The sequence below is a fragment of the Triturus cristatus genome, chromosome 9 (assembly GCF_964204655.1).
Source record: "Triturus cristatus chromosome 9, aTriCri1.1, whole genome shotgun sequence".
Classification (NCBI taxonomy): Eukaryota; Metazoa; Chordata; class Amphibia; order Caudata; family Salamandridae; genus Triturus; species Triturus cristatus.
Genome location: NC_140592.1, coordinates 72592678 through 72618998, shown reverse-complemented (window position 1 = coordinate 72618998; position 26321 = coordinate 72592678). Strand labels below are relative to the sequence as shown.

General features: G+C 48.9%; 1 protein-coding gene across 2 annotated transcripts in view; it reads right to left on the bottom strand.

Annotated features, from left to right (window-relative positions):
* CFAP100 (cilia and flagella associated protein 100) overlaps positions 1–26321 on the bottom strand; it is a 107438-nt gene that overhangs the window by 24931 nt on the left and 56186 nt on the right. For both annotated transcript variants that reach the window (XM_085624427.1, XM_085624426.1), the window contains exons 9-11: positions 20415–20596; positions 5961–6066; positions 917–983 (exon numbers count right to left, since the gene is read on the bottom strand). In XM_085624427.1, coding sequence (XP_085480553.1) covers positions 917–983; positions 5961–6066; positions 20415–20596 — 355 coding nt within the window. The remainder of the gene's footprint in view (positions 1–916; positions 984–5960; positions 6067–20414; positions 20597–26321) is intronic.

The window sequence follows — 26321 nt, the reverse complement described above, 5'->3', positions numbered from 1 at the left end:
GGTATCTTAGTTATACAGATTCTTTTTCTTTTGTCGCCTTTATCAAGTTCTTCCTCTTACTTTCTGTCTCTGCCTTTCTCTTCTCTTAAAGTATGAAATAAATTCTGGTGCCGAAAAATGATTGAGCGTTTATTGATGGGTGTTTTGTTTCATGGTTTCTTCAACATTGTTCCTCTCTGGAAGAGTCACCGTGAACTGGCTGGCTTAATCAAAACGAAGGTGCGTGAATTGACACCTTCGATAAAAAGGTTGCCAACTAAAAAGACAATAAAAGCTACCAACACATCTTCCCACAAATTGCTTAGTGAAGATCGCAGATATACTCATCAGACCTCCTTGAATTAGCTACCAGAATAGCACCCACTTGGGTCTCCCTGCTAAAAATAACCACCTGAGAGTTGAGAATTAGGCCTAATTTTTGGAATAAAATATAGAAATCAGTCTATGCAGAATCTAATGTCACTGGCTAGTGGACGAGGAAGGGTGGTTTTTAGGACCTTGTGTATTGTTTATGAAGCTCTTTCTGGCAATACACAAGCCTATCTTTCCCTACTGTTTCCCTTACGCTAAGCAACTAAACGCTCCGGTTTGGCCACCTAGGCTGGCACGGCGAGGTACCAACGTTTTGGCCGATCATTTTATTGTCAAGACTTCCCACTGCAGAAGTCTCTTTCCAAGTCCTTAGACCTAGAGGCAGACGATTGAAAATATGGATAAGGTCTTAAAACTCATCTTCAGATAAGCTGAAAATGGGATTGGACTAACACCCCCTTAAATAAGTTATCTGTTCCCCATAACATTCCCCCATACCCTGTTGGAGTACACTGATTAGCTGATAGAATGTGGCTTCATAAAAAATGCCCATAGGTATATAAATAAGAACATAAAGCGTCATTAAATTGACAAAAGTGCTTACCTCTTCCGTATCAGAGGAAATGGATTCATCTGCACTGTCCTCTTCCGCTAACACCGGCGTGACGCTCCTAAAAAAGTAAACAGAGGTGACGTGTTTAAAACAGCATGAGGCTCTCCAAAAAGGGGAAGACCAGCCTCTTTTACTCCAAAACTAATAATTTGGTTTATTTGTTCTGTAGATGTCTGCGTGCCATTCCCATCCATGCATTTTAACATTTTGTTACAAAGGGGAGCTCTCCCATTCTAGCTGCTTGATCTGTAGAGGCAAACATACATACAATACCCATGTTGTAAAATTAGAATATACTTTACTTGCCTGAAAACACTTGATTCAATGTTGAGAAGATATTGTACGTCCTGCTGAAATCATGTTACTTCCAGCATCCAAAAGAATGGAGGGAAATATCCCCATGACAAAGGGTTGCTGGGGTTGGGTTAGCCATTGACGAGAGACAAGAGGACCAGAAATCCTGGATGTAGCTAATGGATCTTCATGATCTGTTTATCCAAAACATGAACATACAGGAACAGGAGGAGTTGAAGGTTGTGTTATCTGCATTTGCAAGGTCTTTTAGCAAGGGTGGCAGCATGGAAGGTCCTTGCATGCACTTCTTGCATCTCTTACTGACCAGAGTCATGGCAGTAGGGCATTGTTTTCACTCAGTGCCTGTACTGTGCAATGATGGACCTCTTGTATACCCCCCTTGGTGGTGGGTGCTATTGTATTCTGTAGGCCCATAGCTGTGTGCCTGAGTAAGTGACCCATACAACATTGCCATTTCTGCTGGTCCCCACGATTGGTTGTGCATTGCCTGGCAGGTGCTACTAGGTGGTCTTTCAATGCCATACTATACGGTTATGACACTGCTGTGTGTGGGGGGGTGCACCTACTAATGTGTTCTATTGTAAATGTGAGTGTTGCAATGTAGAAACCATCTATTGTGGGTGCAGAGAGTACCCCAAATTCAGCTTTGCCGCTGTGGTAGGTGCATGAAGGTGCTGTTGGGAGAAATATGCAAAGTGGCCCTCACCTACAAACACAACTAAAAACAAACCTTGGCACCATTCTGACTGGGCCAACACCCGGGGGAAAACTGATTCCATGGGGTTCCTTTTTTCCATGGGTCCGTAACCGCCCGCCCCACCCCCTTAATTCTGAATTCCATGAGTAAGTGTGGGGCGTAACTGGGTGTTTCCCCCCATTCTGAGTTGTGAATCTCTGAAGATTGTGTTTCTAATAAAATGTGTACAGGAACACCCACCAGAACTGGGTGGTAATTTTGCACAAATTGCAGGAGAGTACCCAAGAGTTGTGATTACTGCCCTGATAAGAATGACGGTTTTTAAGTGGAAACTCTCTGATGTAGCAAAAAATTCACTCTGCCCTATTCCTTCTCATGCTTTGTTCCCAAGAGCAGGAACAATATGTCTTGAGATAACAGATAAACACCTTCCTTTTCTTCCTTCAGAAAAATACTGAAAGAGTTAAAACACCACTTCAGCTCATAACTGTTTTCCGCATAAACTCCTTCTCTTTGTGTTTTCTACCCTTTTTCCATTTACACCTTCTATCCCCTTGCACAGAGTCGTCTCTCAAACATCGCATACCCCCTTACAGCTCTTATCCGCTTCCACTGATGCGCTTCTCTTATGCCTCATACCCCCTTACGCCTCCTAGCCCATTCCACCGATGCGTCTCTGTGATGTCACATCTTTCTCTTTCCTTCTCTTTATTAGAACATAAGAATGTTGGGAGCTTCACTGAAGACAATTTATTTTATTTATTTATTTGTTTGTATAGCGCTTGAATCGACCCCCGAAGGGGTTTCCCTGCGCTTTGGACGGGCAGCAGAACATGAGGCTAAATTGCAACATCACAATGGAGTGCTCCGGGCTTCTAACGGCTGGTAAAAGCCCGGAGCACCAACAGTCCAGTGTTTGTCATTCACAGGTATTGCCAGTAACGGCTGCTCGCATTGCAAAGTGTTGGTGGTGGTGGGCGGGGGGGTGGGGATTAGGGGGATAATCAAATCAAAAAAATCATGTCAGACATAATTAAGAAAATATAAAATTGCACTTACCTGCTGCTCCGGAGACCGCCACCGTGCTCCTTTCTCCTGATCCTCGACTCTGGCTGTCCAGGTCTGGTGCACACTGCTCAGACTCCCAGATGTCCATCCCAGCGCTTCTCTTGTGTATTCCCAGCATGAGAGAAGCACTATGTTTGTTCTGAGCAGTCTGGTTTGCCTCTCAGACAGTGCCTGGGAGCCTGGGACTGTGCAACACCGCTCGGTTTGAAGAAAGGCTAAGTGCGCATGTCTGTTTGGATGGCCTAAGAAGGCCATCCAAACCTGCATGCTCACTTAGCAGTGCCCATTACTCCTCCAAAAGCTGAGGATGGCCCTGACCTGGCTGACTCTGCGAAAAATAAAATGAAAATAAAATAGCTTTATTAACATTTTATTTTCTTGTTTGCCTACTGGCTTTCAGCAGGGGGCAACTCTCCTCTGCCATAACAGAGGACCTGGCCCTGGGTTTTGCTTTGAACAAAGGCCTCATGGAGGCAGAGGGGATTTAAATCCCCTTAGGCTCACTGAGGCCTTTGTTTTATTTGTTAGAACATTCTGCCTTCTAGTGGCGGAATGTTCTAATAGCCTTATAGCCTGCAGTTGCTGGGTTACACCATTCATTAAAGGCCCACTCCCTTGTTAACGGCCCTCGCTGAATAGCTAGAGCGGGCCTTTTATGGCCAGTATGACACGCCACGGCGGGCTATAAGACTATATTCTACCTTTCTCTCTCTTGCTCCAGGTCAAAGTCTGATAATGATAAATAAGTGCTAAGACCCAAAGGTAAGAAGATCTGGTGCCCACCACCTGCCACCACCAGCACAAATGAAGCAGGGCTGTTGTGCATTGGAAAATGATGCATTCTTCATGAAATCCACAGACCTAGTTCTCTCCCTCGTGGTTCCAGAAGTGGTGGTGGGCATTCAAATTCTTTCCGGTTGGTGGCTGCCCTAACCAGACTCTCAGGGGCATATTATCAAGAGCACTATCGCTGCTTTTCCGGCACATATCGCCGGAAAAGCAACGATTTTTCTATCGCACAATCAACAAGGACTCTCTAACATGCATTAGCGCTTGTTTCCTTGCGATAGCGGATGTTTTTTTGTCACTTTGCATATCAGCGATATTTATCGCTAATGATATGCAGGGTAGGCGTTCTTCACAACAACAACATGGAAACTGTCGCAAACTCAACTTCCCTCAATTACCAATACGGCCCCGGACCTGCGAAGCAATAATAAAAGTCGCGCTAACCGTGATTATCGCTGGTTTCTAACGCCTGATTAAAACCTGACTTACCCATCTTGTCAATGGGAGGTGGATTGTCAGGCTGAGTCCGCACTTGCCTATTAGCAAGCTTTAGAATAGCGCAGTGAAAATAGCACTGTTTTTCTCGTGCTATAGCTGGTTTTCGCCGCTATCGCTGGATTTTGCATCGCCTCTGAGATAAGCGTTGATAATAACGCGCTAACTCGGCGATGAAATCCAGCGATAGCCGGCGATTAAAAAAAACGCGCTATGCGCGCTCTGCAATACTTATCGCTGTTCGTTGATAATATGCCCCTCAGTTTTATAATTTCACCAAAATTATAAAGGCAATGACAGTGACATCACATGCCATTTAAAAATTGTTTGAGATTCACAAATATTCCAAGGAGTATTCAGAGAAATCTACAGAAAACATAGCATAATTGGTATACTTTTGTTGTCCATAATCTAACTCCAGCAGATTGTCTGCAGGTGTACAATCCCCCAGGAAATAAATGTGTCATATTGCATAATTTTCTTGTCACAATTTTTCTACATATGAACGATATCACTGGATATGGAAGAATCCCTTTCTGTAAGCTGGGAAACAGGGTGTTTGTTATTTTCCCACCATAAATGCGCCTGAAAGCCATGTTACAAGCTCCTTCATGAAGTCCACCCTGGAGTTACCAACCCTGAGGTTCCCCTAAACAATGTGGAATAATAAAGGGAATCAGTAATTCCATGTCCAATCCATGGGAATGTGTAGGATCTGTATAATTCCTACACATCCCATAATTTTGATGAGTCTGGTAACTGCCCTTAGCGGCCTCAACAGAATAACATGGGAACTTGTCGTTGACACCTTACTCGGATGTCTTTTCAACTACATTTATTTCAATTTGGCAGTGGGGAATATAGTGGTAATGTGTGTAAATACCCACGAAGGTATGACACCGTAAGGATTATGGATGCTCTCAGTGGCGAATCCTCTGACCCTGCAATTGGGAACAACAATTTTCCGCCGTGTCCACCTGGGAAGTCTTCCACTGTGTGAAGTCTATGGTCTGTGAGTGAAGTAAATTATGATTTTTCAGTAAAATCATGTTGTTCTTTTCTTACAGTAAGGATAGCTAAGAGGAACATGGGGGTAAGAATTGAGAACCATAAACAATGTGCATACTAAAGTGACTGTCACTCAAACACAGACAAGTCTCAAACTTCCTCCATTTATTAACTTGAAAGACCAAGAGTCTGATCATCTCTAACTTGTTCATTAGGAAAACAGTGTTAAGCAATGATATAAAATTACAATTAAAAGTAATTGTTTTCTGGCAATTCTACAGCGCTTTGAGGAATTGTTTGTGCCACCTCCTTTAAGTGTTGCATTAATAAATATTAACGTTCTACTTAATCCACTAATTGTTCATATTTTATTTTAAAAAAGCATGAACCTTTCACCACATCAAAGCGTTAGAATTATTGACAGTGCTATGTGCCACTATAGAAGGAGTGATGAGTCTTATGTAATGGGGATCTTGTCTTCTGGGTACCACCTTCTATGTCTTACCATATTTTACTCACCAGGTTAGTTTTATGTTTCTGTGTGAGTTCATCCCTTCTTTCTTTCACATATGTACTCCACTCACACTGTTACCACCCTCACTCAGCACATTCACTTTCCCAAGTATCCTGCACTTGGAGATGGCTCATTGGTTTAACACTTACATCCTTAAGGCTGTAGCAGTTTTCACATTTTGCGCTGGTGTGCCTCTGCTTTCTTTTGCTGACTCCAGGCTCTGGGGTTGTAGAGTTGATGCTTGCCTAAGTAGCCCTGAAATGAAAACATAAAATGGTGAGGGTGGGTCTTTTCTGGTGATACGGCGAGTGCGCCCTCAGGCTTATCTTTGAGTTTTAGTAAGAAGCTTTAATTCTGTAATAGGATGGGACTCACATTTAGATCCATGTCTTACGTTGTCTTAAGCACTACTTAAATCCTCTGTAATGCTATACCTCCCGCCACACCTAAACAAAACAAAACCACCCAAATGGCTCCAAGATCCCTCCTCTATACCTCATCCGGCTCCAAGATCCCTCCTCTATACCCCACCTGGCTCCAAAATCCGTCCTCTATACCCCACCCGGCTCCAAGATCCCTCCTCTATACACGACCCGGCTCCAAGATCCCTCCTCTATACACCACCTGGCTCCAAGATCCCTCCTCTATACCCCACCCGGCTCCAAGATCCCTCCTCTATACCCCACCCGGCTCCAAGATCCCTCCTCTATACCCCACCCAAATGGCTCCAAGATCCCTTCTCTATACCCCACCCAGCTCCAAGATCCCTCCTCTATACCCCACCCATCTTATTCAGCATCTCCTTCTTTTTATTCTTTTCCTTACTTCTTGGTTTCATTTAACTTTTAGACACCTACCACTTTTTGAACTTTTTACAAGCTTGTCGCCCAGCAATCCTGTTGACTCGACTGACCAAAGGTGCTGAGAAAGGCATTTTCTATATATTTAGCTGTTTGTATTAACAATTGTGAATTCGATTTTATATACACTAAAATCATAGCATTATTGCAAATTTACACATATTCTAAATACACTGCCAACTCGCTAATCCGTGCTGCACACACTTCATATCGTCATTCCAGGAAAATGATCAGTGTAATACAATACCTTCCCTGCCTGGGAATAATTTATATATTCTTGGTGACAACATTCTTAAAATTTCAAACAACAAGCATGCCGTAAAACAACCTATGGATAGTTGTTTCCTGAAAGATATCTGACACTCAAACAGGATTTATAGTAAATAATGGTAGGTGCTCAAAGGCTGAGATCACTTGACACTTTGCCATTATGGCGCCTCTACTCATACCTCTCACCTGGTCAATGCCTTGTAAACATTTGATTGCAGTCATCACCCCATGTGCCTTCATCTGAAGGGGCTCTGACTTTTTTTGTACACTTTCTCATTAAATGTGATCATTCATTCTGGTTTGCCCTCATGGGCTTGGGCACAGACGTATTAACGCTTTGCACTGGGTTAGTGCCAGAAATGTGTCAGGTGAGATTTACTATCCAACGCAAACCAGGACTTGTGTTGGAAAGTTTCCCACAGTAACACAAAGTTGCAGTACTTTGTAACTAGGGGGCATTTCATGGGTGGTACATGGATGTTCCCATGCAGCCACCCATGGGTTTTGATGCTAATTCCTACATACTGTCATAGAGAGGGATTTGCACCAAACACTTAAGCCGCCTCAAGGCAAATTTAACAAGGAGAAATATTTTCATTTCTTCTTATTCACCTAACTTTGGATGTTTGCTGCATTGTACAACACACATGCAAATTGGGAAAAGTCTTAAAGGATAGTGTTTGTACTGGAAAGATACAAAAGATATCCACACATCTTTGCACGGCAGCCAAAAGAGCACCAGTGCTGCTGGAGAGAAAAAGCACCATATCTGGGTAGATATGGCTCATTTGTTTCTCTCTTCCTTTGACGCAAGGCTGCACAGAAACGTTGGTCAAATATTAGTAAATCTGGACTTTGGTCTCTGACAATGGTACATGCTCCCCTAGGAATTATGTGGGAGCTTCCCCTAACACTGTGGCACTCACTCCAGGCATATTGGCCCTCCCATCCTACTTAGAGGCCAATTTGACTGTGGGGTGGATTTTCCTTGATGTTTGCATTGTTGACCAGTCCCCTACATTCTGCTTCGCCTCTGCAGGGTACCTTCCCATGCCTTTTCTGTCCCAGCTGGAAAAGATGGAGGTAAGGATGGCTATCTGCGGTTTATCTCTCCGGTACCGGGCACTGAGTCCACCCAGTCCCTGTCCTGACCTTCTCCCCCCCTTGATACGCCTATGGATTGGTAGGGTCCCCCTTCTAGGGGAGCACATGCTGCTGTTTTCGATTGTGGGTTGCCTTGTGGTTTGTTTTTTGTTGTTATTTAGGTTAAAAAGAAACCGTTATGTGGGGTCCGGATGGTGTGGCCATCAACGCTGCTAACTCCTGTACATCTCCCTTTGCCGCAGCATGCGCTCTATTGTGTGTATCATATGCTCCCTTTGTTTGCTAGCGGCCGGCCTGAAGGTTGTAGGCCCATCTTTGTATATTTTTTGAATTTTGTAATAAACGGTTTCAAAAAAAAAAAAAAAAAAAAAAAGGATGGCTATCTGCATAGCAGCCAATGTCAACCCCTTCGCCGGACAGCAACTCAGGCTATATACAGAAGAAAGAGATGCTGGACCTTGATACCGCCTCAGTGTAATGCCCCCCAGTACTCTGGCAGCTGTTGCACCCGTGGCTGTGGAAGGTGCAGCTCATCTTGCTACCTTTCTGCTCTTGTGTTGGGGGGAATATATTTCCTCCTCAAACCTGTCATCCCAGACCCACACATGAGGAACAAGTTGTTGTTCGTGATGGATAGATATAAACATAAAAGAACAGCAAAGACAATACTAACTCCTGGGGAACAGCACAGGCTAAAAGCTGCAATAGAAACGTCCCCACCACTGCCTCGCACTGTGAGACCATGCTGAATGAGAAATATGGATATGATGTGACAAGTAAATGCTTTTTCCCCTGTACTATGGTAACCAAACAAGCTGGGGCCTGGAAGGTAGCTTTCTCTAAATGCCAACATCACTTCTTAGTACCGGCTGCTCCAGGACCATCTGGCCCTAGCTTTTTATTATTCCTTGTAGGTAGCTGCTGCCTTTAGACATATATCACTAGACATCTGATGTTGTTACTCAGATCCTTAGGCGAATTACATGACTTTGATCGCAAACATAGAGCAACACACAAAGCAAAGTTGTTGTAAGCACTCAGAGAGACAGCAACTTTCCTTTTGACTTGCAATACGGCACACTGCTTGTGATAGTGCTTACCTAGCTGTGGTGCTCATGTCTTCATGGTGACCAGTGAGCCAACTGCTATTTAAATGGCAGGGCCCTATAACCAGCCTAAAACTAAATCAGACTCAAACAAGATGTCAAAGTCAACACTGGACACTATCCTCCAAGAAATCTCGGTTACTGGGACCACTCTTGTCAAACTGGGCATGAAACAAACCAACTTCACATCTGAAATAAAGGCCAATGTCTCAACTCTTCAGACTAGAATGGGTTTGGCTGAGGGGCAAATTGAGGACTTTGAAATGCATTACCATAGACTCCCTTATGAGGGAGAAGAAGTAGAAAGTTTTAAACGGAAGATAATGAACCTGGAAGATTGTGCTTGACACGTAAATGTACGATTCCATGTGCTACCGGAGAAAGCGGAATGATGTAATGGTTTTTCTGACTGACTGAATACCTCGTGTACTTGACCTCCAATTTATATAAACAAATTGTTTATTTTCGGCATCAAGGACAATATCAAGGATGATACACAACAGTGCATTGAACATGGCATCAGTAACATCAATCAGGGAAGCATTGACAAGCAGATGTAAGACCCCCCCCCCCCTCCACCCCCATCCCCCGCCCCCCGCACCCCCACTCCTCAAACTATGCCCCCCAGCCATTTCCCCCATATCTTCGGAATTTTTTGGGGCTGCCCCGGGCAGCGTATAACGACCGCTCCTGGGCCGCACACCAATCCACCCCTCTACTCCAAGCAGCCCTTCTAGGTGGGTCTGGCTGTGACCACACGGCTGCTATATCCCTCTTAGCTACCATTAGGGCAGTAGTGATAAAATACTTGTCGTTACGGGACCCCTCCAGCCCGTCCGTGATGCCCAGCAGAGCCATTTTAGGCTCATGGGGGACCTCCCATCCCAGGACTTCCGCTAGGTCGGTCTCAATCGCTGCCCAGTAGTCCTCCAGGCGGGAGCAAGACCACACCATATGGAAGAAATCCGCCGGAGCCACCCCACAGCGAGCACAGGAGGCGTCCACGCGGAGGCCCGCCCGGTAGAGGCGGTCCGGAGTCAGGTAAGCGGCGTGGAGGTAATAGAGCTGGATGAGCTGCAGCCTAGCGGAGGTGGTAAGCGATCGAGGGGCCATAAGGGCGTCCCTCCAATCCACGTCATCTAGGGGTCCCACCCAGACCTCCCATCGCTGCCTCAGTCCAGTCCAGTCTACCGGGGTATTGTTAATCAGGGATTTGTAAATGCGGGATATTCCACCCTTCCCCAGGCACCCCAACATCACCTGAGCTTCAGGTGGGCTATGAGAAGGCAATCTGGAGTCGAGAGGGACGTGGGCCCGAACCGCATGGCGTAGCTGAAGGTAGCGATAGAATTGGGAAGACTGCAGCGAGAAGCGGGTCTGAAGCTCCTGGAAGGAACACATGTGGCTCCCCCGCCATATATCGCCCAGAGTGGAGATCCCTAGGAGATCCCATTGCCGAAAACCCGCCAGTCCCACCACCTCCCGAAGCCATGTCCCGTGCCACAGCGGTGTGAGCTGTGTTTTCGTCCCCGACCATCGGGTGTGCCTCAGTGCTGCACGCCACGCGAGAAAAGGGGCCCGCACGACGCCAGGGAGCGACAGGGGGACCGATGCTCCATAGAGCATGTTTTGGATAGAGGAGAATCCGAGGCATTGCACCTCGAGGCGATAGTCCGGATCGCCCCATCCACTTGAGAACCAGTCGTGGATCACCTGCAGCTGGGTGGCCAAGTAATATAGATATAGGTTAGTCATGCTCAGTCCGCCGTCGTAGGAGGGGACCCTGCAGCGATCTAAGGCCAGCCGGGGCCTGCCGCCGCCCCAGAGGAATTTGACCACCATCTTATCCAGTTCCCGGAACCACGGGCGCGGAAAGGGGCACGGGGTGTTTTGTAGCATGTACAGAAACTTGGGGAGGATCATCATCTTATAAAGGGCGACTCTCCCCAACGGATTCAATGGGAGTGTCTGCCACCGGAGCATATCTGATCTGGTTTTGTTGACTATGGGAGCCACATTGAGGGCCCAGCAGAGATCTGGAAGGAGGGTGACCCAGATCCCCAGGTATTTAAAGGAGAGTCTCCGGAGGGGAATGTCCGATTGCCAGTCGAAACAGTCCTGCGACGGGTGTAGCGGGACTAGAACTGATTTTTTAGGGTTCAGGTGAAGACCCGACGCTTGGCCAAACCGACGGAGGATCCGGCGGACCTGGGGCCCCGAGGTCGCTGGATCAGAGAGATAGAGGAGGACGTCGTCCGCATACAGGGCGATCTTATCGGGGGTCATACCTGGCCAGTCCCACCCGCGAAGAGCGGGATCCGAGCGAATCAAGACCGCCAGGGGCTCCATGGCCAGAGCGAAAAGGAGGGGCGAGAGCGGACATCCCTGGCGCGTTCCTCGACCTATGGGAAACGGGCGGGATAGAGCTCCGTTGACTAAAACACGGGCCCGTGGGCTCGCGTATAGGACCGCAACCATGGCACGGAACTGGGGGCCGAAGCCCATATGCTCCAGGACCTCGCCCAGGTACTCCCACCCCACTGAGTCGAAGGCCTTTTCAAAGTCGACCAGCAGGAGGGCCAGATAGGGGGAAAGGCGGCTGCGGTGCGCTAGAGCGAGGTGCAGGCGCCGCAGGCAGTGTCTGGTCCCCCGTTCCGGCATGAATCCACATTGGTCCGGGTGGACCAGGGAGGCAAGAGATGGGCGCAGCCGCTGCGCGAGGACCGTGGCATAGATTTAGAGCTCGGTGTTGATAAGGGATATCGGTCGGTAGTCCGAGCAGGACTCCGAAGGGGGCTGCGTCTTAGGGAGGACAACTATGGTTGCTGTGTCCGTCTCGGGCCGGAACGAACCCTTCTCCACCGCGTCCGCAAACAGGTCCAGAAGCCTCGGGGCCAGAGTCTCCCGATAGTGAGCGTAGTATTCCTGAGGGAACCCATCAGGTCCCGGGGTTTTCCCGGGCGCCAGGCGGCTGATCGCGGCCTCGATCTCCTGCAGCTCGATAGGTGAATCGAGGGTCTCCGAAACCTCGGGCAGCAGCCGCTTGAGCACCGCTCCATTCGTCCCCAGCAACTCCTCCAGGGAGAGCGTGGACGGCCGGCGTCGGTACAGCCGGGAGTAATAGCCAGCGAACGCCTGGGCCATCGCCACCGAGGCTGTGTGGAGGCCGCCCGCAGAGTCTGCGATGGCTGGAATAATCCTGCCTGCCCGAGGGTAAGTGGCCAGCCGGTGGAGAAGAGTGCCGTTTTTGTCCCCCCAGCCGTATACCCGGGCCACCGAGGAGCGCCACAACGTCTTTGCCGCCTCCAGGGAGTGTAGGCGAATTTCTTCCCGCAGGAAGGCCAAGCGACGCGACCGGGTGCTGTCTCCCAACTCCCCCAGGTTGCGCTCCAGTTCCAAGGCTTGAGCTTCGCAATCCGCGAGTTTCTGGGATTGAGCTCGCCGTTGCCGTTGCAGATGCCCCTTAGCGGCCCCCCGAATAGTCGCCTTGCCGGCCTCCCACAGGACAGCAGGGGAGGAGACGGAGCCCACGTTGTGAGAGTAATAATCGGCTATCTCGCCACCGATCACCCTCCGAAAAGCCTTGTCGTGGAGGAACCAAGCGTTCAAACGCCACATTGGACGGGCAGAGAGGGGGGGGGGCCAAGAGCCAGGAGCACCGGCGAGTGGTCCGAGAGGCCCCTCGGGAGAATGCGCGCATCCTGCACTCCGGCACAGTCGGTAGATGGGACGAAGATGAGGTCGATCCGGGCATGGGAGTGATGTGCCGCCGACGTGTGGGTGTACTGGCGAGCCCGCGGGTGCCAGATCCTCCAAACATCACAGAGGCCCTGAGATTCGGCCCAGGTCGAAAGCTGCTTTGCCCGAGCGACGCGGGCCAGGGATACCGGACCTGTCGAGTCCAGATGGGGCGCGTAGACCGCATTAAAATCCCCGCCAAGGATGAGAGAACCCGCCGGAAGCTTCGGGAGGAGGTCTCCGGTATAAGAGAGGGCCGACGACAGGAGGGAGGGAGCCGCGTAGAGGGACATCAGGGTGAGGGGTCGCCCTTCCAGAGTACCACATACCACCACCACCACCATGCCCAGGGGGTCCAAGTGCACCTGGGTCAGGACGAAGGGAAAGGATTTGCGGAGCAGGATAGCTACCCCTCGGGACCCCCGCGCAAAACCGGAGTGCCACACCCTGTCATAACCATAGCGGGACAGAAAAGTACAGTTATTGCCCAGAAGGTGAGTCTCTTGGAGGAGGAGCACATCAATCTCCGCGCGTTGTGCATATTTGAGGACCGCCATGCGCTTAAAACGGTCCAGAAGACCATTAACGTTCCAGGACAGTACACGCACGGCGGCCCTAGGAACAGGTGGGTCAGCCATAGTCCAGGACAGAAGAGGGGGCCATTGGAGGCGCGGCTGGGCACGCCCCTACAAGGAAGGGACAGCGGGACATCGGGCAGAAGAGCAGGTCAAAGAGTACAAGATGCCTTGGCACAACAACAAAGAAGGAGTAACCCCCCACCAATAAAACCTTCCCCATGAGGAAGAAACAACCCCAAACCAACCCTAAACCCCCACCCCCCACCCTACACTTCGAAAACAGAAGCATCTGTCGCCCGAACCAAGTGAAAGAACCACCAAGCTAGAACGCTCGGGCTTGAGCCCTGGTACAACGGAAATCAAGCCTGATTCACCTGCCCTGGCCAAGAGCAACATTAACAGCGGAGCACTCCAGCCCCCGCCCGGGCACCCCACACCTTCCCCCCCCCAAAGAAACACAGAGAGTCAAATGGCAGGACTGCGAGAGAGGTCTGAAGTATCCACCAATTCAGCCGGGTGGGTCGCAGGGCCCGTAAGCCGGGGCGACACGGCCCGTCGCCCGTCAGCCGCGGGACTGGCGGGCGCAGTCGAGGAGGCAGAAGATGCTCTCGACCCCCGGCGCGGCCGTCCCCCAGAGCACGTGGTGATCACCTCCTCCGCCGTGCGCTCCCGGGGTAACGTGCGGTGCCGCCGCCGGGTCTTCGATGTCCGGGGCCTCCCCCGTCCCCCCTGCACACCCGCAGGCGAGCCGCGCCCAGAGCGGTGCAGAGGATGCTCTTCCGTCAGCCAGGACCAGGCCGCTCGTGGCGTGTCGAAGAACAATGTCTTGTGCTGGAAGATGACCCGGAGGCGGGCCGGAAACTGAAGCTGGTACTGGAGGCCCAGAGAACGCATCTTCTGCTTCACTTCAGTGTAGGAGCGGCGCAGTTCTTGAACTTCGTGAGTGTAGTCCGGGAAGATCATAATTTTGTGGTTTTGGTAGTGGAGGGTGTCAGTGCGCCGGGCCTCGCGGAGAATGGCGTCTCTGTCTCTGAAATTCAAGAGCTTGAGGATGAATGGCCGGGGGGGCGCCCCAGGGGGCCTGGGAGCCAGGGCGCGATGAGCCCTCTCCACCACGAACGAAGCAGAGAGGCTGTCCGCCGGCATCCAGGATCGGAACCAGCGTCCATCCACCCGGCCCGATTCGACCCCCTCCGGGAAACCCACCAGGCGCAGGTTGCTGCGCCGAGCGCGGTTTTCTGCATCTTCGACCCGGCGATGTAGCTCCTTAGAGTGGGTGGTCAGCTCCCGAACCTGGTCTTGGAGATGGCGGATGTCATCCTCCGCGGTGGATAATCTGGATTCGGCCTCCGAGATGCGGGTGGTGGCATTCCGCAGGTCCTGCCGGAGGAGAGCAACATCCACCTTGACCTCTCCCACCATGCCTTCAAGGGATGCACGGGATGAGTTGATGGCCTGCAGGATGGCAGCAAGGTCCGCAGCGGGGGCCGGTTCGCCAGTGGGGCCGGACCCCTTCTCAGAGGTCGTGAATTTGTCCATCCTGGTTTGGGTGGCCCCGGACGCCGGCTTGGTGGCCCTGTCTTTACCCATGGCGGGGGCGGTGTTCAGCGAAGCAGGGCAACAGGATGAAGACCCCCCCCGCGGGATGAGGACGAGTGCTCGGGCTGAAGCGGAAGCAGAAGGAGGAACGGCCGGGGGGTCCCGCAGCGAGAAATGGAGGGGCACCGCCCGCCCCAGCGGTCAAGCCCCAGCAGGACTCCCAGCGGGACAGCCGATCTGACCCCGGGCCACAGTCTCGCCCATTGCCCTCCGCCGACAAGGTGAGGGCCAAGGTCCCGGGCCCTTAGAGAGTTCCCCGAGTGCCCCGCAGCTGAGAACCTCCAGGCCTCGACTCCTGCGCACAGTCCACCTCTCCGGGGCTGCGCCTCACCGGTATGGTCCCCCCACAGCCCCAGGGGGGGGCATGTCGTCACTCGGCGGGTCTCTTCGGCCGGGGCCCAAAGCGATGGGAGGGGGGGGGGAAGGACGGCACACACGCCCCCCCGACCGCCGATGTGCGGCCCGAGTCAAGAAGGGCGCCTCTGCGCCCGGAATCCAGCAGGCGACCTCGGGCCCGTAGGACCAGTGCAGCACTGCAGCCAGGGGGAAGAGGGAGAGGGGGGGAGCTGGGGGCCCGAGCCCCCGGCTGCCGATGTACAGCCCGATGGGGGGGGGGGTCTCCCCTCCGCACCCGGTCTCAGACGGTCCCACGCAGCCGCACTCACCGCCCGCCCCACAGCTTCAGTCCACTCAGGGAGGGGGGGGGGGGGGGTTGCAAAGGTAGGACTGCTTACTTCTTTCTGCTGTCATCTTTTACAGGGGGTCGTCGCCCCACTCCAGAGTCTCCGCGATGTGCCAGTGGGGGAGGGCCGCACCCCCCCCCCGGTGCCGCCAGGACCCGCGGAAGCCTCGCGGCCGCCCTCACCTCGGCCTCTGCAGGATCCGGCCTGTGCCCCTTGTGGGCGCCGCGGGCTCAATTGCTCAGCGCGGACGGGCCAGAGCTCCGCGGCCGCCACCATCCGCCACCGGTCAGGATCCGCGATGTCCGAGCGGGTCCCGCAATGTCCGCGGCGCCCCCGGATCAGGCCCGGGACAGCAGGGCAGCCCCCCAGGTCACCGCCACCCAGAGCACGCCGGCCAGGGCAGTGCAGGAGGGAGTTAAGAGGATTAGCGGGGACCGGCGCCGGGAGCCTCACGGAAAGGCGTCCATGACGGTCAGGCGCCACCTAGCGCTCCCTGACCTCCAATTTAAAGAACCTCTGGAGTTATAAAGAGCCCACCGCATCAGATCTAAACATCAAAACACTAACGCCAGACCTCTTACGATCATAGTTTGCCTTTTTAGGCATCAACATGCAAGACTGGTCCTACAAACTGCAAAAATTAGTTCAGTATCAACACTTTTCCTGTGGGCTGCTACAATGCACTTCAGGGGAGGGCTGATATTTATTTTATTTATAAAGTTTTATATAGCGCGAACATGACCCGAGAGGGTATCAGAGCGCTTTACAGGTGGGCGAAGTAAGAAACAAGTAAAAGACACGAGTACAATCGCCAATATGAGAGAAGTACAATCAGTGAAGAATAATTTGAAGAACAGGACCATTTTCCCATGGGTAGTACATGCATTTGGCATTGGATCTGCTATACGTCACACTGTGACAGTGCTAGGTCCTTATCAGGACTTTTATACTCTACACTGCGATACATCCCTGCACTCTTGTATGCAGATGATGCAGTTTTAATGGCCCGTACCCCACTTGGACTTCAAAGGGTTGTTGATTCATTCTCCAGTTTTATGTCCAATTTGGGACTTACAATAAATTGCTCTAAAACATTTACTATGAACTGTGGGGTTGGGACAAATAAGAGGGTTAAAACCCTATACATTGATGGTACTCCAATAGAGAGTACTAAAATATTTTCATACTTAGGGATTATATTTGATAGGACAGGAACATGGTCAGAGGCGGTCAAAATCAGACGCCTGTTGTTTGTTAAGGCACTAATGGCCCTATCAATCTTCAGCCGTAAATTAGGAAATGTGTGTCTATAGCTACTTATGGAGCGGGCATATGGGGCTACGCAGACATAAACGCTCTTCAGATTGCGGAAAATATGTTTCTTAAGTTTCTCTTGGCCCTACCACAAAGTAGCTCAAATTATATTTGTCATTTGGAACTAGGTGTTCCATATTTAGAAGACATTATTAAGATCCAACCTGTCCTTCTTAGGCACAGAATTTGGTTGTCAGACGAAACTGGTTTTAACCGCTATATATTGGCAGATGCCCTGAAGTCTGACGGTGTTAAACTTATTAGGTGGTTGGAGTATGTGAAAATGTTCCTTACAAAAATAGGACATCCAGAATATTATGCAGAGCCCTCTTTGATGTGTAGTATATCTAGGAAAGATCTTAAGGCCAGTTGTATTGGCCTTTTAGGCGAAATTAGAGCCGTCACCGAGATGAGAGAACCTACGGCACAAGCCCACTATTTAACTCTGCTAACTCCAACTATTCAGCCGTATTTATTTCTAATAGATCAAGATTCTGATCGTTTTTTGTTGATTCGTTTTAGACTGAATATTTTATTTAGATCCCTAAGTTTTCCAGTGGTGAACGACTGGTCTAGAGATTTGTGTAAGTGTCCGTGTGATGATGTCTCACCACAATCAACTATCCATATCATGTTTTTCTGTAAATATTATGATGTATTAAGAAAGAGATGGATTGTACCTGTTTTAAAGAATTTTGGTCTGAAATGCTGTCGACCAGCTTTTTTAACATTGCAATTGTTAGAAAATGAATTTATTGCATCTGTTATTGCGTTTCTTAAAAATGTTTTTAGATGCCGGAAATCCATGATAATGTGATATATAAATATGTATTGTGCTGCTCAGGAAATTATTGTTTTTATTTGTATTTATTGTGCTTTTATGGTTATTGTTCATTATAACCGAATAAAGATATTTGAATACTCTACACTGGCCTCTCATATTTCTTATCAGGGCTGCCATCCTTTTAATAGAACCGGATTTACAGGTCTCAGCAGAGCTCTTATACATTTAAGGAGGCAGTACCAGTAATTCCCAGGTGGGGGTTACAGTACTTTTTATGGCTCACTTCTTGCCTTTTTTTTATCCGCGCTGACATCCTTCCAGTGGGCAGGACCAACACTTTTAATTTCTTAGCACAGTAGGTTAATATACCTCCAGTAGGGCTGAATCAGTAATTCTCGACAGGTCAGGGCAGCTGTTCTTTAATTGGTCAGCAGTGGTTCTTCTCAACAGGTATAGTATAGTTTCAATTGGACAGTACCGACATGTCTCACCGAGGCTACTATACGTTTAATGGGACTCCTATACACATATGTTTAACCGGGCTCTAAAGATATTTCTCAAAAGAGCTGTGCACTTTTAAAAGGGACAGCGCTGGCCCTTGGTGCATTCTCAGCAGAGGGGTATGGAGAGCGGATTCCCCATCTGACCCCCAGAGCAGGTGTGATGCACACTTCTTTGTATGGTGTACATAGAGTGACTTTCAACAACGCAAGATGGAAAGAACGTCCTAAGTGGAGACACCACTTGAAACTTAAAGATTCTGACACTTGTACCCTCGGATTTTATGCGGGTCCAATTATGTGAATTTATGTTTGAAAAGTACATTGAGCGTTCATCCCCCCTCATTGTGATTTACATAGCCCCGCCGAGATCAGGTTTTGGGTTTTTGATGATAACAGAGAGAAATGAGTCTGTGTTATAAATTACATGAGGTTAAATTTATCTACTCCTAGGACGCAGAGAGGACTATGTCATGTTATGCTATGTGAATTTGTAGAGCACGGCAAATCACCTGTGAGGTATCCAGGCAGTGGCGGCTCCTCGCTAAAGCGGAGAAACGTCGCCCCATTGCTTTTCAGCGGTGGAAAACAAAATAACACGCTGTTATTACCATTTTAATTTTCCTTACTGAGGCAGTTTTACGGGCGGGGCTTGGCTGTCTCACAGCCAGCAGGGGGAGGAGTGGTTCATGCACTTAAGTGTGCATGACGGTTTGGCCGACCGTCTTGGGCCGGCGAAACATTTATGTGCTCTTAGCATGTTCTCCACAGGGCTGTCATGCACAGCCTGGGTGGTAAACATGCCCAGGCTCCCACTGCCTGTCTAAGCGCCAAACCACGGCGCGGAGACCAATCACGACGCTGTTGTCATGGTGACAGCAGTGAAGTGATTGGCTTAGGTGAGCCTAGGTGCTTCCTGCTTCTGGAGGAGAGACAATGCCGGAGGAGATATGGAGAAATGGCGGCTCTGCAGAGGAGGCAAGTGGGATTTTTTGTTTCTTCCACCTCCCTCATGCCCGCCCGCCACCCCCGTTCTTTTCCAGCCGCCGCTGTATCCAGGTGCTATATGAATGCTAAATATATATTTATATGTAAAATCATACAATCTTAAGAGGGTGTACTTTCATTTTCGCATCACTGATACAGACTTACTAAACAAAAAGGACCCAATTCAATTAATGTTTGGTGCACAGAAGTACCTTCAGATCTATCTTGATAATTATAAACTTACTCACTCATGCTGTAAGGTACACCTACTAAGTGTACTTTTCCGCTTGAGAAGGTCAAAGCCTGGCGAGGAATGTTGAGGGAAAAAGGGGAGATTGTGCAAACTCGTGCAGGTCCCCCCAAAGTTCTTAATTTGCACATTATCGTTTTAACATTTCTTTTACAGGGCAGTTCCCACCATGGAAGCAAAGAGATACTGTTCCTGGAAAAAAGGTTTGCTTACAGACTGGAAACGAAAAAAGGAACACCCCTAATTTAAAGGGAGGTTTGGGAATGGTTTTTTGCTCAAGGATAAATGTTTTCCATTGTGTAGAAAAAAAGTTTTTTTAAGAATAAAGTAACTTCTGCAAAATCCTACATCCTCTATGCTCACTAGTGGACTTGCTGCCTAATATGCATGAGTCCTTCCGAAGATGTAGGAACACCCATGGAATTCTACCACTTTCATAGATAAACAGGACTACTTTCTGGGAATTTCAAGAGTCCCATAAAAGTTTGAAATCTATGCCAATTGTAGCAGGAACCCTACAAGCAGTAGTTTTCTGTAGTATCTGTCAATAGGCTGCTTATTGTAGGTAGATACTTAAGAGTGACAAACACAAAGTAGAAGATGCTTGCAACTGAGATTGTTTATTCATGCGACAGCAAAATCTTCAACTCACTAGCTCTGTCATATGGACTTTAGTGAATTGTTTTTGCTTTTTTGTAACCTAAGTTCCAGGACTATGGTAAGATGCCAGCCTGGATGTTGTTTTTCAGACCCAATATAGTTATAAGTACATTTTTTGACCGCCGTTATTATCTTATATCAATATGATTGTCAGGACTTTGGAAACTTACTTTTGGGTGTTGGGGATATTGTTTTAGTTTCTTTTGGTGTCTCTTTTAAAGGCTTTTTTTTGGCACGTGCCTCCTGCTCCTTCTTTTTCTGTTGCTCCTGCCACTCCTTTGGAGAAAGTCTGAATAAGAACTCTTTGTACATCACATACTCCTTCAGGATATCTTCAGACCTCATTATTTCACTGTGAAGGAGTTAAAAGAAAAGATTAATAGGTGCACAGAGAAACAAATCATTTACAGCAACTCTGACAGAGGAAAAAAACAAGCACACAAGTGGAAAGACTCAGGGGGGATTTGAGGAAGCTCCTGGGGGACTCTGATGACCAACTCTTTAGTAAGTTTGGCAGGACACTGCTGAAATAAGCACAGATGGATCTCACGCGACACTAACGCTCAAGTAGCAAGGGTACGATAGAACTTATAAATGTAAACAACTCAACAAGCAAATGTCCTGTAAATATTCTGTTCACCAGTTTAAGGTTTCACTGATGGGCCAGGTCGATATTAACTTGTCCTTAGGGCTTTGCTTCTGAATCTACACCCATCCTACTGAATCTACACCCATCCTACTTTCGTCACTGCTTGGACAACTTGTTGTCGCAGCGTGAAACCTGTTCATAGAAAGATGTTTTTCAAAATCTCTACCCAAATACAGGTACAGAAGAGCCTAAAATAATAATAACATCACTTATAAAGCGCCTGGTTACGCCAACTGGTGTGTCCCCGTGCTAAGACCACTCTTCTGAAAGGGATAAGGTACAGGGCCTGGGAAACACGGGAAGATGGAGCAACAGAAAACTCAAAGCTGGAAAAGCCAGGTTTCTAATCTTTTCCGGTAAAGGTTCTCCGATGACTCAATATCAAAATGTATTGTTTAGTTAATTAAAACCATAACAATTATTTATTGCATTAAAACATAAAACACGATAAAAAGAATTAATTGTCAAGAGAGAATTGCCAATGTTAAAACCATGAAGCTGGCAGTGGTTAAAGCAGCACGCTTCTTTATCAGCAACGAGTAAAGCTTTAAACAGGAAGTTAAGAATGCCATCTCGGATTGGTTCCTTTTTTGAGTGTCTCTTTATCAGATACTTGTGGCGAGAACAATAATATGTTTATTTGATTAGCCAGTCTAGTTGTTCTGTCCCTCCGAATGGCTCGTGCAGAAAGAAGTAATAGGCTCAACTATAAGGAATTGTGATGCGTTTAAAATCTGTGCAAAATCTGCGCAAGTTCCTCAGTGTTTGAAGCAGGATGGAACCTAAGAAGTGTCCGCTCCAAGTGCTGCAATTCTACTGGGTACTGTCTTGTGAGACAGGGCGGCTCAATGGAGGATTTTGTGCAAATTATCAGCTCCCCCTAATGGTGATCCAGACTCTCGTAGTATTTTGCCCGCTTCCGCCAATAATTTACCGACCTGTGCTAGGTCTTTTGGAGTTACAGATGTGTATGTGAATAGTACTGCTTCCTTGCATGATCTAATCTCGTGTTGCATGAGGATGGGCCTCAAATACCTACGTCTCTGTTGTGATAAGCGTGCGCAGCAGCATACGATGTGGGAAGCTGATTCAGAGTGGTAATTGCACAGTCTACATTGTTCCAGTGCACAGTTGCTCCAGTGTGCCCTGTACTCTCCAATGGGTGTAGTCAGTGGCCTAAATGATAAAATGTTCTTAAATGCATGCTTTCCAATTGCTGCTCTCAAGTACGTTTGGCAAAGAAAGGTTTCGTGGGATATTACAAGCTCCTCAGGACCTCTAACGCTTCTTGCCTTTATTAAATCCAGATCCCTCGAGGTCTTCTTAGCTCGTATCTTTACTTTGCTCTTTAGCTGTGCTTTGCTAATTTGGAAAGCCGTCAGTGATGTTAGATCCAGATTTAATGTTGAAGCGGCTAGTTCCAGGTACTTTGCCCAGGCACTTGTCTTGTCCGAGAACAACGCCATAAGGGCACCCGCAGAGAATCAGGGTCTGCCCGGCTCACCTGAAAGTAATAGTTAATGATGTCTTTTTTGCATGCTACGTTCATGCTTGTGAGATTAAATTCCAGGCGTATTATAGTGTGTTGTGTGTGCTTTGGCATGCCAAATACCTTTTTGTATGATGATACAAAAAGGTCGCGGGACGCGCGCAGAGAGACAACACTGCCTTGTCCTGTTAGTTGACAGAGCCTGTTCTTTTAATCTGTTTTAATGTGTGTTTTGTGCGAAGCTTTTATTTTTAAATAACTTGTACCAGCTACCGCTATCTTACAGTAATTGTGTTTCCCTTCAGCTATTGGCACAGTTACGTTTTTTAAAACGCCTGTTTGCACATTGAACGCACCTTAAATATTGCTATTTGCACTTAGCTTACAGCCTGATTGCCGTGACCGGTTGCTCCTCCCCGTTCCACCACGGGTGTTGTCCCGATTGATGTGGAGGGAGGCTTCTACTTCCGGTACACGGCAGTCAGCGCTCTAGTTGCTGCCTCTTCTCACGTTTAAAACCGATGCCCTGGCTAACGCGCAGCGGACGCGCGCAGCGGGCGCGCCGGCGGCGCACCAAAGGCGCGCCAAAGGCAAGCCCGTCTGCGCCCGTCCGCGACCAGTGTGCGACCAGGGCCAGGCACGCTGCTCGAAATGGAACCGACAGGGAAAGGATCGTATGGTCTCGAGATGATCTGTGGAGGCTTAACACGGATGTTAACTGCCACTTGCACAGGTTTGACCCAGGCTCCCTCCCCCTCGATTTTACTTGCGGGACGTGTGGGAAATACCTCGGTGTATGGGAGAATGAGGTGAAGGGGATCTGCAAGTCCAGACCGCTTAGCAATGGAAGTCTTAGAGCAGGGTTGTTGAATTGTAGATCCCTTTCGAAGCATGCCAATGATATCTGGCTGCTACTGGAAGGCCATGATTGGGATGTTTTATTCCTAACTGAAACGTGGCTTAGTGAGGATAACGTGACGGCTATAGCCTTAGCAGTGCCCCCGGGATACACAATGTGACTCGCCAACCGACAGGGTGGAAAAAGAGGTGGTGGGGAAGCTGCTATAATTAAAGATCAGTTCACACTAACATCCTCGGCCCCTATGCTGATCGCGGGCATGGAGGGGCTCCACTTCTGCATTCAGGTGGGCTCTCAAACATCCTTAGCAGGTCTAGTTATCTACCGCCCACCTGGGGGGAATGACCCTAATCTTACTGACCTGCTGGACGTAATAGTGCAGAGCTCCTTCCTCCATCCCCACTTCCTTGTAGTAGGGGACTTCAACATCCATATGGACAGAACAGATTGTGCCCAAGCAGAGATATTAAGGGCCACCCTGACGGCCGCAAATCTGAGCCTAATTAATAAGGGACCAACACACAGGGCGGGTCACACACTCGATCTCATCCTTTCGAACATTGAAGGGGTGTTGCTGGAAGATCCTCAGCCACTACTTTGGTCTGACCATCTGCTTTTACCTTTTTCAATAAATCTGACAGCTGACAGACCAACGCCAAGCAAACGTGTTTTTATGAAAAGACAATGGTCGAAGCTGGTCCCGTCCGTTATGGGCCCAGTCTTAGTGCAAAACATGCCCACGTTAACACTGAACGCTAATTCTGACGCGCAGCGGCTTCATTACTGGATTGAAAATATGATTTCATCCATTGATCCAGCGAAACGCGCGCTGTCCAAAAGGGACTCCCCCTCTGCCCCATGGTTCTCACAGGATCTTAGAACGGAGAAGGCTATATGTAAACGTTTAGAGAGGCGGTGGAGGGTAAATTATGGGACTCTGGAGAGAACTCATTATAAGATGGCCTCCCATAAATTTAAGAAGGCTGTCCGAAAGGCAAAGAAACAATTTTTTGCTGCGTCAATTGAACAGGCAGAACATTCCAGCAAGGAAGTCTTCAAGGTGGTTCAGTCCTTCTTCAAGCCTAGATGCATTGAAAGGGAGATACCGCCTTCGGTCACTATCTGTAATAAAATCTCGGATTTTTTTGACCAGAAGATTAAGAGTGTCTATGATTCATTTGGCCCAGTGGTAGCTACTGAGAAAACAGAAGAATCTGCTAAACTGCTGATAAGCGGTCCGCTGACCTGTTTTCAACCTGTAACTCTGCCCGCGGTTTTACATGAATTAAGGTGCTGCAAGTCAGGCTCGCCGGATGACCCCTGCCCTCCCAAACTGTGGCGCACAATGGCGGATTTTGTGGCCCCGTCCTTACAACAGATCTGGAATACATCCATTACATCGGGGGTCTTCCCAGACAAATGGAAACATGCTACCCTCCTCCCTTTAAAGAAAAAGCCTAATGGAGATCCTACGGATCTCACCAACCTACGCCCTATCTCCCTTCTGGCTGCCCCGGGCAAGATGCTGGAGAAAGTTGTCCAGCGGCAACTCAGTAAATACATAGAGGACAACAAGATTCTGCACGAGACTCAGTCTGGTTTCAGACCAGGTTTTAGCACCGAGACAGCTCTGATCGAGGTGGCAGAATCAATAAGATGGTCGTTAGATTCGGGAGACTCAGCTTTGCTGGTGCTCCTGGATCTTTCGGCGGCTTTTGACACCGTTGATCACGCAAGGCTGTTGATGAGACTGTCGGAAGTGGGCATACAGGATCAAGCGCTGGCCTGGCTACACTCCTACCTGTCCCAGCGAACCCAGAAGGTCGCTTTGGGGACTGTTTCTTCTACACCTAAGCAGTTAGGTTGCGGTGTACCTCAGGGCTCGGCGCTTAGTCCACTTCTATTTAATATCTATATGGCTCCACTCTTCACTCTGATCGCCAATTGGGAGGTCAAGGTAGTATCTTATGCTGATGATACTCAGCTTGTGTATCCATATGCAGAGGGGTCTGAGGCTGCCTTGGCAAATTTTAAAGGCTGCCTCCAGGATGTGGTGCGCTGGATGAACACTAATAAATTGAAACTTAATGTGGACAAAACAGAAATGCTGCATTTTGGCAAAGGCGCCCCGCCCCCCTCTGAGCTTTGGTGGCCGGCAGCAATGGGCTCCCCCCCTTCTCCCAGCACTTCGGCAAAAAATCTGGGAGTGCGTTGGGACAACAATCTATCCTTTGTTTCCCACACCCAACAGCTGATGGGCTGTTGCTTGGGTAAACTCAGGAATCTTCGCAAAATCCTGCGACTTTTGCCGACACATTGCAGGAAAATGGTAATCCATGCGACAGTCACATCTAGATTGGATTACGCGAATGGCCTGTTCTTGGGATTGCCCAAATACTTGATTCAACACTTGCAAGTGGTCCAGAATGCGGCTGCGAGACTGTTAATGCATATTCCATTTAAGCATTCTATCTCTCCGCATCTTCGATCACTTCACTGGCTACCTGTGGCACACAGGATTAAATTCAAGGCTCTCACGCTAGCTTTTAGATCCTTGTTTGGCTCATGTCCCACTTACTTGAGGGTCCGACTACCAAGATATACGCAGGCCCGTTCTCTTCGCTCCAACCTCCGGACCCAGCTTGCAGTCCCGCGAATAAGAAGGGCCCGGCTGGGCGGCAGAACGTTTTCTGCCAATGTAGCAAGTCTTTGGAACTCACTCCCCCCGGAGCTCCAGCAGGCCCCCTCTGAATCGTGCTTTAAATCAATGCTGAAAACCTGGCTCTTCTCCCAACCTCGTTAATTTACTGTTTTGCACTTCGGTAGCTGTTTTTTCTGCTTGCGTTCAGCGCCGGGACACCTCCTTGAGAGGTAACTGTTCGCGCTTTATAAAATTCTGTATTATTATTATTATTATTATGTGTGATTTCGCTCTAGTACCTCTGTTAGCCTTCCAGGGTAGGCAATGGGGCCATAACTTAGTGTTGGTACGAGTCTGGCCCTGATTACTCTTCGTATTGCCTCTGCTGAGTGGCTGTTTAGCTTGTGGTTGAGACGAGATCGAGCATACATGGTCTTTG